At 44.6% G+C, this 15,557-nt stretch overlaps 1 protein-coding gene across 1 annotated transcript; it reads left to right on the top strand.

Moving 5' to 3' along the window:
- Positions 1–1,548: 1,548 nt before the first annotated feature.
- LOC310850258 (uncharacterized protein) lies at positions 1,549–15,021 on the top strand. The gene is made up of 3 exons (XM_083751501.1): positions 1,549–1,724; positions 12,894–13,014; positions 13,755–15,021. Exons 1-3 carry the CDS (start codon positions 1,643–1,645, stop codon positions 14,620–14,622), a joined length of 1,071 nt encoding a protein of 356 aa, XP_083607627.1. The 5' UTR covers positions 1,549–1,642; the 3' UTR covers positions 14,623–15,021.
- Positions 15,022–15,557: the final 536 nt, after the last annotated feature.

Raw genomic sequence — 15,557 nt, 5'->3', positions numbered from 1 at the left:
AATCTTGTCTATGGTATTATTATTTTCCACCTAGTCATTTTGATACGTTGGCACCCTATTTGCAATATTTAACAATTCCTAAATACAGATGTGCTTTCACATACACAAGATTAAATATACTGCCTTCTGCTGTACTTGAGGGTTGATTTCAAAAAATTCTGCTGGGAAAATGGTTATGTCCATGTGGAGATGGCAGTATTGAGTCAGTGGCTCATGTACTTCTAGCTTGCACTCTTTATAAAGGTTTGAGGTTGTTTCCCCTCTACTAATGTCCATACTGGGTTGCTCAATCATTGCTACTGTGTCTTTTCTTCTAGAAGATCAAGATGACCAGGTGACAGCAAAAACTGCATTTTTTTTAGCAGGGACAAATAGAATAAGATCTATTATTTGATTATGGATGTAAACCTCCAGAATGTATTTTGTATAGTTAAGTTTTTACTTCTATCTTCCATACACTTTTTATTTTATTGCTATGGCTAGTGGCTGATGCAAATAAAGATTTTTTGTGATTCTGATCCATGTTCACATCTTCAAACACCTCACTTCAAACACCCAACACTTCAAACACACATGTTGGGAATTTTTTGAAACACAGTAGGCCAAAACTCCTTTCAGGTGGAGATCCCCACCCTGGGTGCTGGTATGTAAAAGGTAAAAGGCAAAGGACCTATGAAGGGTTAAGTCCGGTCAAAGGTGACTATGGGGTTGCAGCACTCATCTCGCTTTCAGGCCAAGGGAACCGGCGTTTGTCCACAGACAACTTTCCAGGTCATGTGGCCAAGCATGACTAAACCGCTTCTGGTGCAACGGGACACCATGACGGAAACCAGAGCACACAGAAATGCTGTTTGCCTTCCCACTGCAGCCGTACCTATTTATCTACTTGCACTGGTGTGCTTTCAGACTGCTAGGTTGGCAGGAGCTGGGACAGAGCAAAGGGAGCTCACTCTGTTGTGGGGATTTGAACCACCAACCTTTTGATGACAAGCAGAAGAGGCTCAGTGGTTTAGACCACAGCGCCACGACTTGAGGCCATGCATGGTAATTGAATCCAGGTCTGTGCCACCTGTGGTAGATTTTATATAAACGGAAATTGACTCTGTTGGTTTACTGCAATGGAGCCCCAGGCCACGAGAGAGGGCATGATTGGCTGAAACACTAAACAGGAGCACTTAACAAAACAACATCATGTTAGGGGACGGGTCCGTTTGTCTCAAAGCATTGCTGTTTCTGAATCCTTATGAACACACGTACCTACATTTAGATTTTGATGGATCTATCTGGTTCTATTCCAAACCCTTTCTAGCTAGCAAGGTTTCTGTCGCGCGCGCCCCTAACTTGGACACGTCTTTGCAAAAAGTACCGGGGCAAACCCCGAAGAGGTGGCGAGGGGCCAAGCAGGGAGCGTGACTGCCCGTTGCTGCCGCCAACCCAACCAACCATCCCCGAGAGAATCGCCTGGATTTTCCCAGAGGTCGGACTTGGGCTGCCAAGGGAGGCGTGCCGCCCTCGGGAAGGGAGGAGAGGGGGAGGGAAAGGAGGAAGGAGGCGCAGAATCAGGGAATGGCGCTGCTGCTGCGGGTTCTGCGAGGTGCCCATCGGGCTTAGGAGCGCCCGCCTCAGCCGCCGGGGCAGGAGCATGCGGGACCCTCTGCTGGTGGCGCTGGGCTGCGTGGTGGCGGCAGCGGCCATCGCCTCGACGTGGCACGTCCAGGCGGCAGGTGAGACCCCTACGGGGAGAAAGCGACCTGGGCAGGGCGTCCCATGGAACACATGGGGGTTTCCTCTCGAGGAAGTGGGCAAGAGGGTGGCTTTTTCACTGCTCACACGGGATCCGTTTTATCTGTTGGTTATTCAGTTCATGAAATGTGTATTCCGCTTGATCGTAAGGAAAAGCCTCCAGCGGTTTACCAAAACACGTTTTAGATCGGCTGCTTTTAATCGATTGGCTGGTTGTTTGGTGCTGAGCTTCCTTTTCTTCTTATTCAATGGACCCGTTGCTTTGTTTTGTAAAATAAAACTGTAAAAGCCGCCCTAATAGTTGGGTAGAACAGGACAGTGATTGGAGAGGGGCATTTGGTGATTTGCTCTTTTACCTGGCTTTGAGTGACTGCGCACTCTGTTGCTTGTGTGGGTGTGTTATGTATTAATCTTCTGTCCAGCACATTGAGGGGCCAAAAAGGGATATACAAATAAACCGTTGTTGTTGTTGTTATGCCCCCAAAGTGATATCTATTTTATTGCATAAAATTTATACGCTGCTTGATTGTAAAAGAAACAAAGAAAGCTCAAAATAGTTTTCAAAAAAAGATAGAATAATTAAATTATCAATAAGAAAAATTAACAACAGTGATTTAAGACTTTTGAAAAGTCAGTATAACAGTAGACTAAAGACAGATTAAAACTCGCAGAAGCTCAACTTTCTAAACATCTGGGTAGGCTCACTTAAAGTCGAATGTTTTTAGAATGTTTTCAAAACAAGAATGATATAAGAATACATGATAACAATGAATAATAATAATAATAATAATAATAATAATAATAATAATAATAATAATATAACAGTGATGAGGGGCTCCAGCCTGTGTTGAGAAGCACTGGCAGCTCTTGCCAACCTGCTGCCTTCCAGGTGTTTGGGAGCTGCTGATGGGAGTTGCAGGGCAACATGGGGAAGGGTCACTACCACCCTTCCCCGCCCCCAGCATTGCTCCTCTCTCTTTAACAGTGGTCCACTGCTGAAACTTTCACACCACCTCTTCTTATTTCCCTATCAGGAAAATTGCCACCTGCTGAATTTCTGTTGAATTTGCTTTTTAAGGCACAGGAGCAATGGCAATTAAAAAGGTGGCAATCCTGAGTTACCTTTAAGGTGCTTGGGACCATGGTAACTGAACCACCAGCAGATCGATTTCTTAATTATTAGACAGGGCCATACACTTGTGAGTCACCCCACTGCTTTTGCACTTGCCAGCCATCTAGGCGAAGGGTGCCTGAGTGTGTTTTGTTTCTGTTTCCCTTTCTCTAACTGTGTAGGCAACATGGCACCTTTTCTCTATTGTATTTCCAAACGGGCCGGGGGAAAGGAGATGCAGTGGGCTCAGCTATGTTCACCCCACTCCATTCAAGCACAAGGGTTTGAGTCTTTTTAGCTTAGAGAAAAGGCAAGCGATGGGCAACATGATAGAAGTTTATAACATGGCACTTTGAAGGTGCACAGAGAAAAGTTTTCATCCCTCTCTCATAATGCTAGAACTGGTGGATGTACAATTAAGCTGAATGTTGGGAGATTCAGGATAAACAAAAGAAATTCCTTCTTCAACCACAGCATATTTAAGCTATGGAGACAATGATGGCTCCCAACTTGGGTGGCTTTAAAAAATTCATGGAGGGCAAGGCTATTAATGGCTACTAGACATGATGGTTAAGCTCTACCCCAGAGGCCTCATGCTTCTGAACATTAGTTCCTGGGAATCTCAGGTGAGCAGAGTGCTGTTGCAGTCATGTCCAGTTTGCAGACTTCCAACAAGGATCTGATTGGTCACTGTGTGGAGAGGTGGGTCATTGGCCTGATCCAGCAAACTTGTCTGATGCTCTTATGTTCTTATGTCAAGGTGATGGGTGGGATGCTAGATTTTGTAAATTAAAAAGGTGGGGGGGACATTGTTAGCTCACATTAATAATAAGAAAAATCCATTAATCCCAATGATATCCAAATGAGACTAATGATTATAAAGGTATATGCTCAGATGTAGAAAGGGCAATGCGATCTCCAAACCATTGAGTAATGGATGGTTGGTGTTTTTTCTTTTGGTCTGTTTGGAACTTGCCAGATCCCCTTTCATTGTTCATCCATTAGCCCCCATCTCAGAGGGACATACCGTATTCTTTGCTCTATAAGACTCACTTTTTCCCTCCTAAAAAGTAAGGGGAAATGTGTGTGCGTCTTATGGAGTGAATGCAGGCTGTGCAGCTATCCCAGAAGCCAGAACAGCAAGAGGGATTGCTGCTTTCACTGCGCAGCAATCCCTCTTGCTGTTCTGGCTTCTGAGATTCAGAATATATTTTTTCTTGTTTTCCTCCTCCAAAAACTAGGTGTGTCTTGTGGTCTGGTGTGTCTTATAGAGCGAAAAATACAGTAATTTAAAAGTGCATGAACGTCTGCAAACACCAAGCATTTTGATTTTAGCATAGGAAGAGGTGCTTGGGTGAGGGGTGCTGAACTCTCTCTCACACCTTTGCACCCTTTGTTCCATCGCCTCAGGTGCTTTTCTCACAGCCACCTCTGATTCTGGAAATGGCTGGACTGAGGAGAAAAGTGCCTGAGCTGATGTAGCAAGAGGAGCCCTGGTGGGGGAAGGGGAGAGGGCTCAGCTTCCCTTACCCTGTAATGTAGGAGTAAGAGCAGCTTTTGACAGCCTGTTTCCTTACAGGTGTTTTGTATTACACTTTCCAGGAGCTGCAGCCATGGTACTGTTAACTCCAGCATCTGAGAGCCCAGCTGACTGAGGCTGATGGGAATTGTAGTTAGGAATGGGAGAGGATTTTGGTTTGCTCCAGAACTGGAAGCAAACCTCTCTGGTCTTCATCCTATGGCTCACATTGGATCACATGTCTAGATTGAATTGCATATATGTGAACTTCTCAGGTTGTGGTTCATTTGTGCTAACATCCTGGTTTTAGTTTCATTTCTTTACAATGTGGTTTGGGGGCTTTCTAGCTCTTTTTGCCTTTCTGTTCAAAAAGCATTTCTAGCTGCTTGAAAGGTACAGTATCTGTATTGGAGTTTTTAAAAAGATGTTATTAAGGTGTTTTTATTGCTTTATTGTTGTTTGTCACTCTGGGCTCCTTTGGGAGGAAGGGCAGTATAGAAATTGAATAAATAAAAAATAAATTAAAATTAAGTGTGTGTATGTGAAAATTGCTTAAAATATCCACATGGTTATAAGATGGAACAGACTTGCTGGTCCACTTGTGTTCAAGGGACACAAACCAGATGAAGGCTGCATTCACAACATAGTACATTTCAACTGCAATGATACCACTTTAACCAGGCATGGCTTCCACCAAAGAATTATGGGAGCTGTAGTTTGTTAAGGGTGCTGAGAGTTTTTAGGAGACCACTATTCCCTTCACAGAGCTACCATTCCCAGAGTTTCCTGGGAAGAGGGATTGATTATTAAACCACTCTGATGAATAATAACAGAGCAGATAATCTATCAGAGACCCTGATTCACCGGACCATTTGGTAGGATGGGTCCTTTTTGAAGTGGGGTTGATCTAGAAGACCCTTGGGGGTCCCTTCCAACTCTATGATTCTAAGTGTAGCCACATGGTGAGGCTTCCCCCTGAGGGCAGCTGTTCACATCTAGCACCCTTGAGACTTTATTCAATGGCTTTTAAGATGCCACCAGAACTCACCCACTGTGCTTTGTGGTAGGCTAGCCAAAACCACAGGATGAAGAATGGTGCCTCCAGAATGTCACCATTCTGCACAACAAACCCACTTTCTTAAAATGAAATAAAAAGCCCCCCCCCCCGACTTTTAGTGCTTAGGAAAGTGACAGGAGAGTAACAGGGACCTGTACTGAAAAGTGTGGGGTGAACTAAAGATAAATGGGAAGACATGTCAGCACCACCACCCCACGCCAATTCGAATGAATGCTCATTGTTCTGTAACTGCCCCATAATAATATTTGTTAACAAATACTCAATACATAGTCTAGCCTCCGTGTAAGCTTTGTGCAAGCAGATCAGGATGCTGAATAGCAAAGAGTCCTCAGTGTGATTTAATTTAAAGTGTCTGCTATGCTACCATTTGTCTGCATGAACTGGGATGAAGGAGCCTCATGCTTTCTAGTGCATATCTTAAAAGTATTTGTGTGCATATTTGACCGTATGTGTATTTGCAGAAACATGGATTTTCAGGGACATTGTAAGTTGGGATTGGACCTCGGACTGGTTATTCAGCCTATTTGTTTGCTGCTGTGTGTGACTGTGTGAAGCAGACGCAAATGAGTGAAAGATGCTTTCATCAAAAACACTTGAGTTCGCCAGCAAACGATGCCAGCTGTCAGGTCTTGGTTACTCTGTGCATATTGAGCGAGGCATCTCTTGCAAAATAAATAAAAAACTTAGCAAAATTAAAAGTTTTGAAATATGGGTTTGGTCTCTGTTCCCCACCCTGCATCAAAATATAACTTTTAATAGTGAAAAACAATTGGCAGCCTTTATTGATGAGTTCTTTCTGCCATCGCCGCCACTGCAGGATGCTACTTCTCACAGAGAACAGCAGGGATTTGTCTTGGGCTGGGAAGGATTAAGAACAGGCAATTAATCCGAACCAGCATTGCTCAACCATCCACATTCCTGCCTGTCATGCCTCATCTGGAGGAGTCCACAATCAGAGGCCAATGTGGAGCTCCCACTACTTAGTGAAGTCCAGGACCCAACGAGATCTGTGGACAAGGACAAGTTAGGACTCCGGGACAAGGGTGCTAGGTTGGCATCCCGTGGAGACTTCCCCTTTGACAACAACTAATGGGATTCTCCTGGGTGTGGTTCCAGCAAGCTCCAGCTGAAAAGCCCCAGCATCAGGTGGGAAGAGCTGCTTTTTGCCTTGTACCTGGTCGTCTACCTGCATGGAATGAGACCTTGGCCTGTCCCTCGACTCGCATCTTTCCTGAGCCCTTGCTTGAACCACTGTTTACCTGGGACTGGACCTTGGACTGGCCTTGGGTGTTGCTGGTCTCTGCGTCCATGGCAGCTCTGTTTATATGGATGTTCCTCTGCAGCTCAGGACCCAGCTAGGACAGGGCACTCCCCTCCCCACATTTTATTCAGCTGTAGCCAAGGGTCAGGCTAGGCAGAGAAAGGGGGTGTCCCTCTTATGCCCATTACAGTGAATCCAATTTCTCCTCTCTTGTTCTTTGGAATGCAGAGGCACCCCTTGAGGTCAGATCCCCAGGCTCTTTCAAATTCTGCAAGGCCTTGCTGTTGCAATTCAAGGAGGGGAGCTAAGCTGAGCCCTTTGTCCTCCCCCCTCCCCCCTACTTTCCTCCTCACTTCCATCAGGCTCGCTGCTCAACTCCTCTTCTCCTCCTAACTGGCTAAAGATGCTGGCTGAGTTTATTTTAGGTGTGCTCAGGAAACCCAGCTGGCGCCTTTGTGGGGAAGGGACTTGTCCAGGGATAAACACATCTTTCCAGGGCCCAGATAAGATAATATTTGTCTCTGCTGGCACTTCAGCGTGCCAGTTGGTGTCACAATTATGTTGGTTCTTTTTTTTTACTCTGCTGCTTGTAAAACACGATAATTTTCTGGATAAAAATATAGTTTAAAGAACCCAACTTTTTTCAAATGTGTGTGTTGGGGGGGTTTCCTAGGATATTGTTATTCAAATGGATTTTTTTATTTAAATATTTACAAAACACAATTTTCAAGCGTATCAAGGTGGCTTACCGAACAAACAAAATGTAATAAAATTGCCTGTAAAACTTAATTTAAAACATCAGTAGATGCCAGGGCTGTCAGACAGGCAGTACCACCCACAAATGTCAAAATGAAGACTTCCTGTGTTCACTCAAGCCAGCTGCTTCTACCACCTATCAGCTTGTCCCCTCCTCAGACCTGTCCTCAGTGTCCCACCACCAATGTCGTGGGTCTAAGTCTTCTTCCTCTGTGTCATCCCTGGGGATTTTTGGGCTGGCGACTCCTACTGCTCTTCATCAACCAGCCAGTCTCTGACAGTAGATTGGTTAGAAAGGGAAGCTCATATTGCAAAGGCTTGCCTAAAGAGTAGAAAAGAAGACCGAAAGAAGGCAGGGATTATTGCTGCCAAAGAAAGTTCCACAGGGCAGGGCCTTCCACACTAAATACTCAGTCCCTTCTAATGGCCAACCAAACTTCAAGGCATGGAGATCCATCCAAAGTGCCCCATCAGATGATCTCAGTGATTGAGGGGACACACAAGGGAACAGACAATTTTTCAGGTGTTTCAGGCCCAGGGCTTTGTGGATTAACACAAGAACCTTTGAACTGTTGCCTGCAGTCTGCTCCTGCAAGCAGCCTGGCCACTGCAGGAATCAAGTCTTGAGGCTACCAGTGCACGGACCACTGTATGGTCAGGCTGTGTGGTCCAGGAATGGTTTCAGTTGGCATACCATCTAGAGCTGGTAAAAAAAAAAAGCACTCTTGGGCATTTTTTGGGCATCCCTCTGTTTTGATACGGTTTGGGCAGTTTGAGTATGGAAATTGAGTTCATCTCATTTATGTACATATTGTCGCTGACATTGCCTGTCATTTAAGTCCTTAAATGCACCTAGTGTGTCCAATTGTCCAAGAGGATTGGTGGATAAATTCATGGTGGATAAAGCACTATCACTGGCTACTAGGCATGATGGCTGTGCTCTGCCTCCGTGGTCAGAGGCATCAATGCTTTTGAATACCAGTTGCTGGAAGCCACAGGAGTGGCACATGCTCTTGTGTTTGGGGTTGTGGGTTTCCCACAGGCATCTGGTTGGCCACTGTGAGAACAGGATGTGGGCCACCGGCTGGATCCAGCAGCGCTCTGTGTATATTCTCTTGGGTTGGCATGCTAATTTTAAAAAGGAGGGGCTCAGTTTCGCTTTTTCCCTGTGCTTTCACCCGTTTAGATTGTGATCTCCTCCGAGAGCTGTTGTTTAAGCGCTTCTGTGAGCATTATATAAATAACAATAAATTATCCATTCCATATGGGCTGGATATCACACAGTCGTCCTTGAATGGGGCCCTAAACAACTGTTGTGCAAAAGCCAAATCTAGCTGGGATCACTGATTGCTGAGTAAATCCCTTGAAGGCAGAGGCCAGATTCCACAAGGGTGAATCTGCAGAATATTCATGCCTCCAGCTATTCAAAATCCCACTGCAGGCACTTTGTGTTGTGGGGAAATTAGCATCCTACACCCAGTTTGCATTTAGGTTAAAGCAATACAGTATCTCCCAAGATCAAGGTGGGGCAATCTTCGCTGTTCTTGCCTATCTCCCCTTGTGCAATTCTCCAGAGCCATAGGTGGGTATTTCCCAAGTAGCTGAAACTCTTTCTGAGAGGTGTATATTCCAGATTAAACGATAACCCAGAAGCTCAGTCCTACCTGGCCAGTCCAGGAGCTACAGACAAAGACCCTGATAAAGCACCCAGCCTCCAGATGGCAAACAGTCCTGCTCTTCCTTTCAACCTCTGCCTTGTGACAATACCTGCACTGTTCCAGATGAACATGTTCAGCTTATTGCTGTTATTATTTCATAATCTGTGAATCACTTTGTGTAGCTCTCTCCCAAGATGATTTGCAGCCACATTCTTAAAAACAGCTAAGAGAATATTGTAAGCAGTAGGAAAACAGCTGAGTACGGTATATATTTAAAAACAGCACAGAATGAACACCTAAGGCAGATTCGTCTTCATCCAGCTGGAGAAGCCTGTTGAAACAAAAAATACCTTCAATTGTTTCTGGAGAATACAGATATCAGTTGCCTGTTGTATCTCAACAGGAATGCTGCCCCTCCAGAGGACATCATAACCTAGGGTGCATGAATCCACTCTCCTAGTCACAGAGGGATGCAATTTCTCCAACTAACCCCATTTTATGGTGGCTTAAGGTGCAGGAGGGGGGTGCATCTCCTGCAGCAGGATAAATGTTGCTAATCAATGGCTAAAAACCAAGCTGCTGTCAGCTGCAATCCAGGACATGGTTGAAAAACCGGCAACCCTGATCTCACAGTGAGTGCCAGCTCTTAGATCTGTACTACTAATTCTTGAAGCGGATTAGGGGTGGCTGTTCTTGCCTCAGAATTCCATTGAAAATGTGTCTGTGCTGGGCAATCTTACCTTTTATCTCCCTGTGTGTGCCAACCTGTTGACACTCTGCAGCCATAAGCTGCCTTGCTTTCTGTAAAATGGGTGAAAACAGTTTCACCAAAGGTATGTCCTAGGCAACAATGGGTCCTTGGAGATGTGACTGCAAAGTTAGTTTATTCCTTTGTCAAGCTTGTTTGACCTCAGTGCTCTTTGAGGACCTGTCCCTGAACATTTTACTATGAAAACATGTTAACATTGTTTGGGGTAATGAAAACACCCTAATGGCAAAATTTGATGCATTTCAGGGACATTTTCTGCCTCAGGTGGTGGTTTGTTTGTTTGTTTGTTTGTTTGTTTGTTTGTTTCCAGAAGAAAAACTGAAAGTGATAGGTAGCTAAAATGTGGGGACCTTGTATGGGTGACAACTTGTGACAATGTCCTAGAATGACTTCCTGGTAGGTTTGTTTCTATGTGAATTGTACAATGATAAGGGTGCTGAGGGGACACTTGGGTACCCACAAAATTGGAAGAAGGTTAAGAAGAGGCTGGAGGGGGGCTGCATTCTGCATTATAGACACTGCCTTGAGACACTGTGGTACTCCAGCACCACCCTGAGTGTCTCCCATCCCCACTGCCAGAGACACTGGAGAAGCAGCGGCAGGAGCTCAGAATCCCTTGCCTTCTGCTTCTTGTTTCTGCAGCAGCGGGCAGCACGGTGTGGCAGTAGGCAGGCACAGGGGCAGGATTTGCTGTCTCAAGATTCCACCTCCACCTAAGGCAGCTGCCTCAATTTGCCTAATCATAAGGCTGGCTCTGTCTCTAAGCTCCCTTCCAGCTCTTTATGTGATGCAATAAATCATCTGCAAATCTGCAGAATCATTTCCTCCCAGTTTGCCCTGAGAGAGGAAAAGGTTGAATTGAGCACTATGATAAGGTTACCAGATTTTTTTCAATGAATCCGGGGACACTTCACGATGCCTGCTCTACTCTCACAGAGAGTCTATGAACAGGGCAGACCTCAGCCAGGTGCCTCTAAATATCACAGAAATAGCAAGCACAGTTTCCTGCTTCTGCTCCATAGGGGCACAAGAGTCCTCTGCTAGGTTAGCTGCTGATGTGTATCTCGGAAGTCACGGCCATTTCTTTTGTTAGCCTGACATTTGGGTTGGCTCAGTGGTGTTAACAGGCACAGCTGCTCGGTTTCAAAAATAAAATAATGAGATTGCTCATCAAAGAGGAAAGAGTTGGGCAATCACAGTCTATGCTGGCAAATCTTTCTCACATGATCCTTTTTCCTAATGCAACCAGAATTCAAGGCACATTTTCTGCAACAAGAATTCAAGAGAGTTGTGCAACCTGCAGTTGTTTTGAATATGGAAACGATTTTATATAATCGTTCTCTGGTTTGAAATTGGAAATGTGTCATAGCAAAGTATAGTCTGGCCATCTGAAGCCTTGGGCTTGTGTGCTTCCTAAACTTTATTTATCGTTCTGACAATTTGTATAACACTTAACAACAGTTGCCTCTAAGCAGTGTACAAGAGACTCAATGCAATGAAACTAAAAATGAGCTAAAAGGTTAAAATTAACAGTAAAAATGTTCTCTTGCCATCCACACTGATTTCCTCCTTCACTTTCTAGTTTGATCAGGCCATAGTTTACTACTACAGCTGACTTAAGCATGCTAGAACTTTAAGCAATAGACCACACAGATGTGTGAGCATCCTGCCCTGAAAGCAGTGGAGCCTTTGAAAACATTCATTCATTCATTTTATTTATAAATCCCATGACAGCCAGTGTTGCATAGTGGTTAGAGTGTCTGACCAGGACCTGGGAGGCCAGGGTTTAACCATGAAATGCACTGGGTGACCAGTTGCTGCATCTGAGCCTAACCTACCTCACAGGGTTGTTGTAAGAATAAAATGAGGAGGGGGAGAGCCAGGTACACCACCTTGAGTTATTTCAGGAAAGGGGGGGTATAAATATAATATATAAAGTATTCAAAAGCAATTTAACAATGAAAGCATCAACAATAAAAATGTACATAAAAACACTTCCATTACTGATTCAGAGTGGGATAAAATCTCTATTGAAAAGGCTTGTTGTAAAGGGAAGATCTTCAATAGGGGTTAGAATGACAATAGAGACGGCAAGTGGCTGATATGTAATGGGAGTCTGTTCCACAGCGTAAAGGCCTGATTCTGACATCATGCAGAATGGACCTCTTGATGAGCTGCTGTTGGTTATGGTCCCTGGTATGAGTGCAGTGATTTGTTAGGTAAATGCACAGCAAGATGATATTTTAGGTATCCTGGTCCCAAGCTGTATAGATTACCAGTACCAGCATCTCAGATATAGCCCAGTGGCTGCTTGGTAGCAATTCAAATCAGTGCAGATGTTTGCAAAAGTCTCATAAGGTGCTCACTGCTGCCTCCCCCTGTTCCCCAAAGACCAAGTGATTTATCTGGGACAAGGCAAGGCCCTGGAGAGAGGGGTGCATGCCAGGTCCCGGCTGTCTTTTCCTGCCTTGCCACAGCTAAGTCCCTGGGCTTAATGGCAATAACTACACATACTTGATACTCTGAATCAGACTCCAAGTTTGGCATGCTACTAGTTGGGAGAGTGTTGTTGCAATCAGATCCTGATTTTGGGCTTCTCATAGGTTTTATCTGGCCGCTGTGACAACAGGATGCTGGACTAGATTGACCGGCTTTGACTTGATCCAGCAGGGCTTTTCCTATGTTCTATTTTGTATTTGTTTATTTTCTCTTCTATTTAGTATCAGGCATTTTATTAGGCTTGCTTATTTGCATACAGTGTTCTTTAGTCTATGCTGTTAAATTAGGTTTGCTCATTTGTATTGTTTTGCACAACGTTGTATGGACTGATGCCTTTTTTCTATTTATTGACATTGTGACTTACAAACCGTTCTAATGTTTTTGAACAGTAATGCTTATTGTTCGTTTGATATGTTGTGAGCCTTTTGGGGCACAGTTTTCTGGGAAAGTGGCATACAAATAAACACGCAGTGATCAATGTGCTGTTTTCTTGCTGCAGGACAACCGGAAGTAAGAAAAGGCTGTGCAAACGAATGCATTCAACACTTATCCAAGCCGATTCAACAGACCAAACTTCAAAATTATACGAAAATGACATGTGGGACGAAGACTTCAGTGATGTAAGTTCCTTGTGCCGTTAATGCTATGCCAGTTATTATACAATCCAGTTTTCTTCTCATCAGAAGAGATGGAAGTTAAATGCAGTTGTCACAGGAGACGTGTGTCTTCCAGTTTTCTTTCTACCTATCCAAAGCTCTTTAAGGAGGTCATAAATGATTAAACTGATTTCAGGAACAAAAAAGGGTGGGAACAGGCTTAAAAAACATTGATGTTGTTATTATGGCTAAAAGCAATGGCTGTAGTGATGCTGTCTTTTGTGTGACCCTTCCCTCCCTGACTTCTATAGGGTGAGTGTGTAAATTCATTTATTACTATGACTATATTATATATAGTACTATCAATTTGCATGGTGCCCCAGACATTAGCAATGAGAAGACAGGGCTCCACCTCATACAGTATATAATATAAAACACGACACAAGCTGAGACCACAGAGGGAAGAGAGGGAAGGAGAGGGAACAGTAAAGCAGGCTTCTTAGGGTGCAGAGGTGACAGGGTGCCAAGCTTCACTGCAACTCTTTGGTTTATTTCTGCTACTCTGCAACACAATGTTGATGAATATTTGCAAGGCCATTTTTTGTTAAATGGAAATGGATGTGGAAAGATATTTAAGAATATCTTAACTAAGCAATGCTAAAGGATGTGCTTAAATCTGTCCTGTTGATGATCACTGAGTTTTAAAACCGCTTAACTGAGCTGGATCATGTCCCTTTTAACTGTTGTTTCCCATCTCTGTCCAGATTGATCACTAAGATGAATCGGAAATTCTGTGCAAGACCAGAGGAAGTCTGGGTGCAGGAGGCTATGAGGCAGCTGGATGCAATGAACGCTCCTACAGAAGTGACAGCTGGGTTTGACAAACAAGTGGGCGATACTGTCTCCATATCAGTTCACCCTGCGGGTCCACCTGACACCACTGTCACATTTAGCACAGCTACTTACACTCCCAAACCAGCAGTGATGGTGACTGGAACGACCCTTCATCCCCAAACCCTTGCAAGTGGCACTATGGTTTTCCAAACCTCTGTTGGATCAAAGAGATATGAGGGGAGTCTCACAACTGTTGGGAAAGGCCTGGAAGAGTTTCCTGGATCAACTCATGATTTGGTGGCATCTCCATCCACCTCCCCCAGAAGCAATTTTATTATTGCAGATTCCACGGCAAAAGGCACGAAGCCGACCACAGCATCTGCCACTCCCCCAGCTTCCTCTGAACAACTGACTCCAGTTCTGAGCAGCTCCAGCACAGGTACCAGAAGGCAGTCAACTGTGGGGCTCCCAACTGCTGAAGCAAACATACACACTTCTAGCAAATCAGCAGGTACTTTGTCAACGTCAGGCTTTCACCAGGAGAACGAAACCGGGAAAAGCAGAGCACAGCCAACCACAAGCACTCCTGAGGTTGCCTTCTCTCCCAGTGCTTTGGCTGGACCCCGAAGTCACATCATCTTCTTGGCTTCCATGGGGACTTTTACGTGTCTTATCATTGTTGTTGCTGCTATGTGGGCATGCACTAGGCCCAGAACACCACCTAAGGAACTGGTCCAAGGCTTGCTCTTCACTTCCTCTGACTCTCAGTCCGACACCTTGGCCATGGAAGTTCTTTAACTTGCCTGTGACTTTGTCTAAGAATGCTTCTTTCACGCCAGGGTTTTAACCAAGGCCACTGAATAAAAGAGGGGGAGCAAGTCAGCCCCATCCTGCATGTTCAGTCACAAGATGCAGTGCACACACATCAGATGAATGGCAATGCCCATAAACTGGGGGGGGGGGGGAGAGAGGCTAGTCCCCTCAAATATGTTACTAGTTGACTTCTATGTTCTAAGGCAAGGCAGATGGTGTGAGCTTCCCCCACAAGAGTGGGACCTGTGACATTAGCTGCTCTTGGGCAGCAGGATGTACCAAACACATTGCCCAAGGGTAGTGAGAGAGGCCTTATAATGCAGGAATATGAACTCAGGTCACTTCAAAGTGGGAGGCAGGACTTCTCACCAAATCCCTCTGCTAGGGGAACAGAGAGCGGCTCCTTCCTTAGCCATTCAAGCCAAGTTGGTTGGAAGCAGAGCTGGAGCAGTGCCAAGGCAATTGTACTTAGCACATAGGAATTACCATTTCACGTATGGGAGAGAAGTGGGAAAGCATTACGTATGTTGAAATTTGCACTAAACGCCCAAGACCAAAAACCAGGTCATTTAGCCAAGCTCAAGGTGTACAGTAGTTTTTTATCCTTATCCATAGAATGGGTATTTTCTGGGTTTTCTATATGGTGTTTTGTATTTTCTTTAAGTAAATAAATAAAACTCTAATTCCATGTAGTGTGTCGTCTTTCACAAATGCGAGGTGGAATAAAAAAAGAGGGTCGTCCAAGTGAACCAAAGTACCTTGTTACGGAACCACTAACAGATTACAAATGTAGGGTCATCACTTTGCTTTATTTACACCGTGCCTTTCAATTTTATAAATGCCTAAAGTGGTTTAAAATTGAACAAGGAATGGTACTGAAAAATCAAAACAACTGTTTAAGCAGCAAGGGAAAAAGTCAA

The sequence above is a fragment of the Podarcis gaigeae genome (assembly GCF_964106915.1).
Source record: "Podarcis gaigeae genome assembly, chromosome: 8".
NCBI classification, from domain to species: Eukaryota; Metazoa; Chordata; class Lepidosauria; order Squamata; family Lacertidae; genus Podarcis; species Podarcis gaigeae.
This window is presented reverse-complemented; position numbering and strand designations above follow the sequence as displayed.

Coding starts and splice junctions, on each gene's coding strand:
- LOC310850258 (XM_083751501.1), top strand. CDS start 1,643: ATGCGGGACCCTCTGCTGGTGGCGCTGGGCTGCGTGGTGGCGGCAGCG. Junction 1,725..12,893: donor GTGGCACGTCCAGGCGGCAG/GTGAGACCCCTA, acceptor TTCTTGCTGCAG/GACAACCGGAAGTAAGAAAA. Junction 13,015..13,754: donor GGGACGAAGACTTCAGTGAT/GTAAGTTCCTTG, acceptor ATCTCTGTCCAG/ATTGATCACTAAGATGAATC.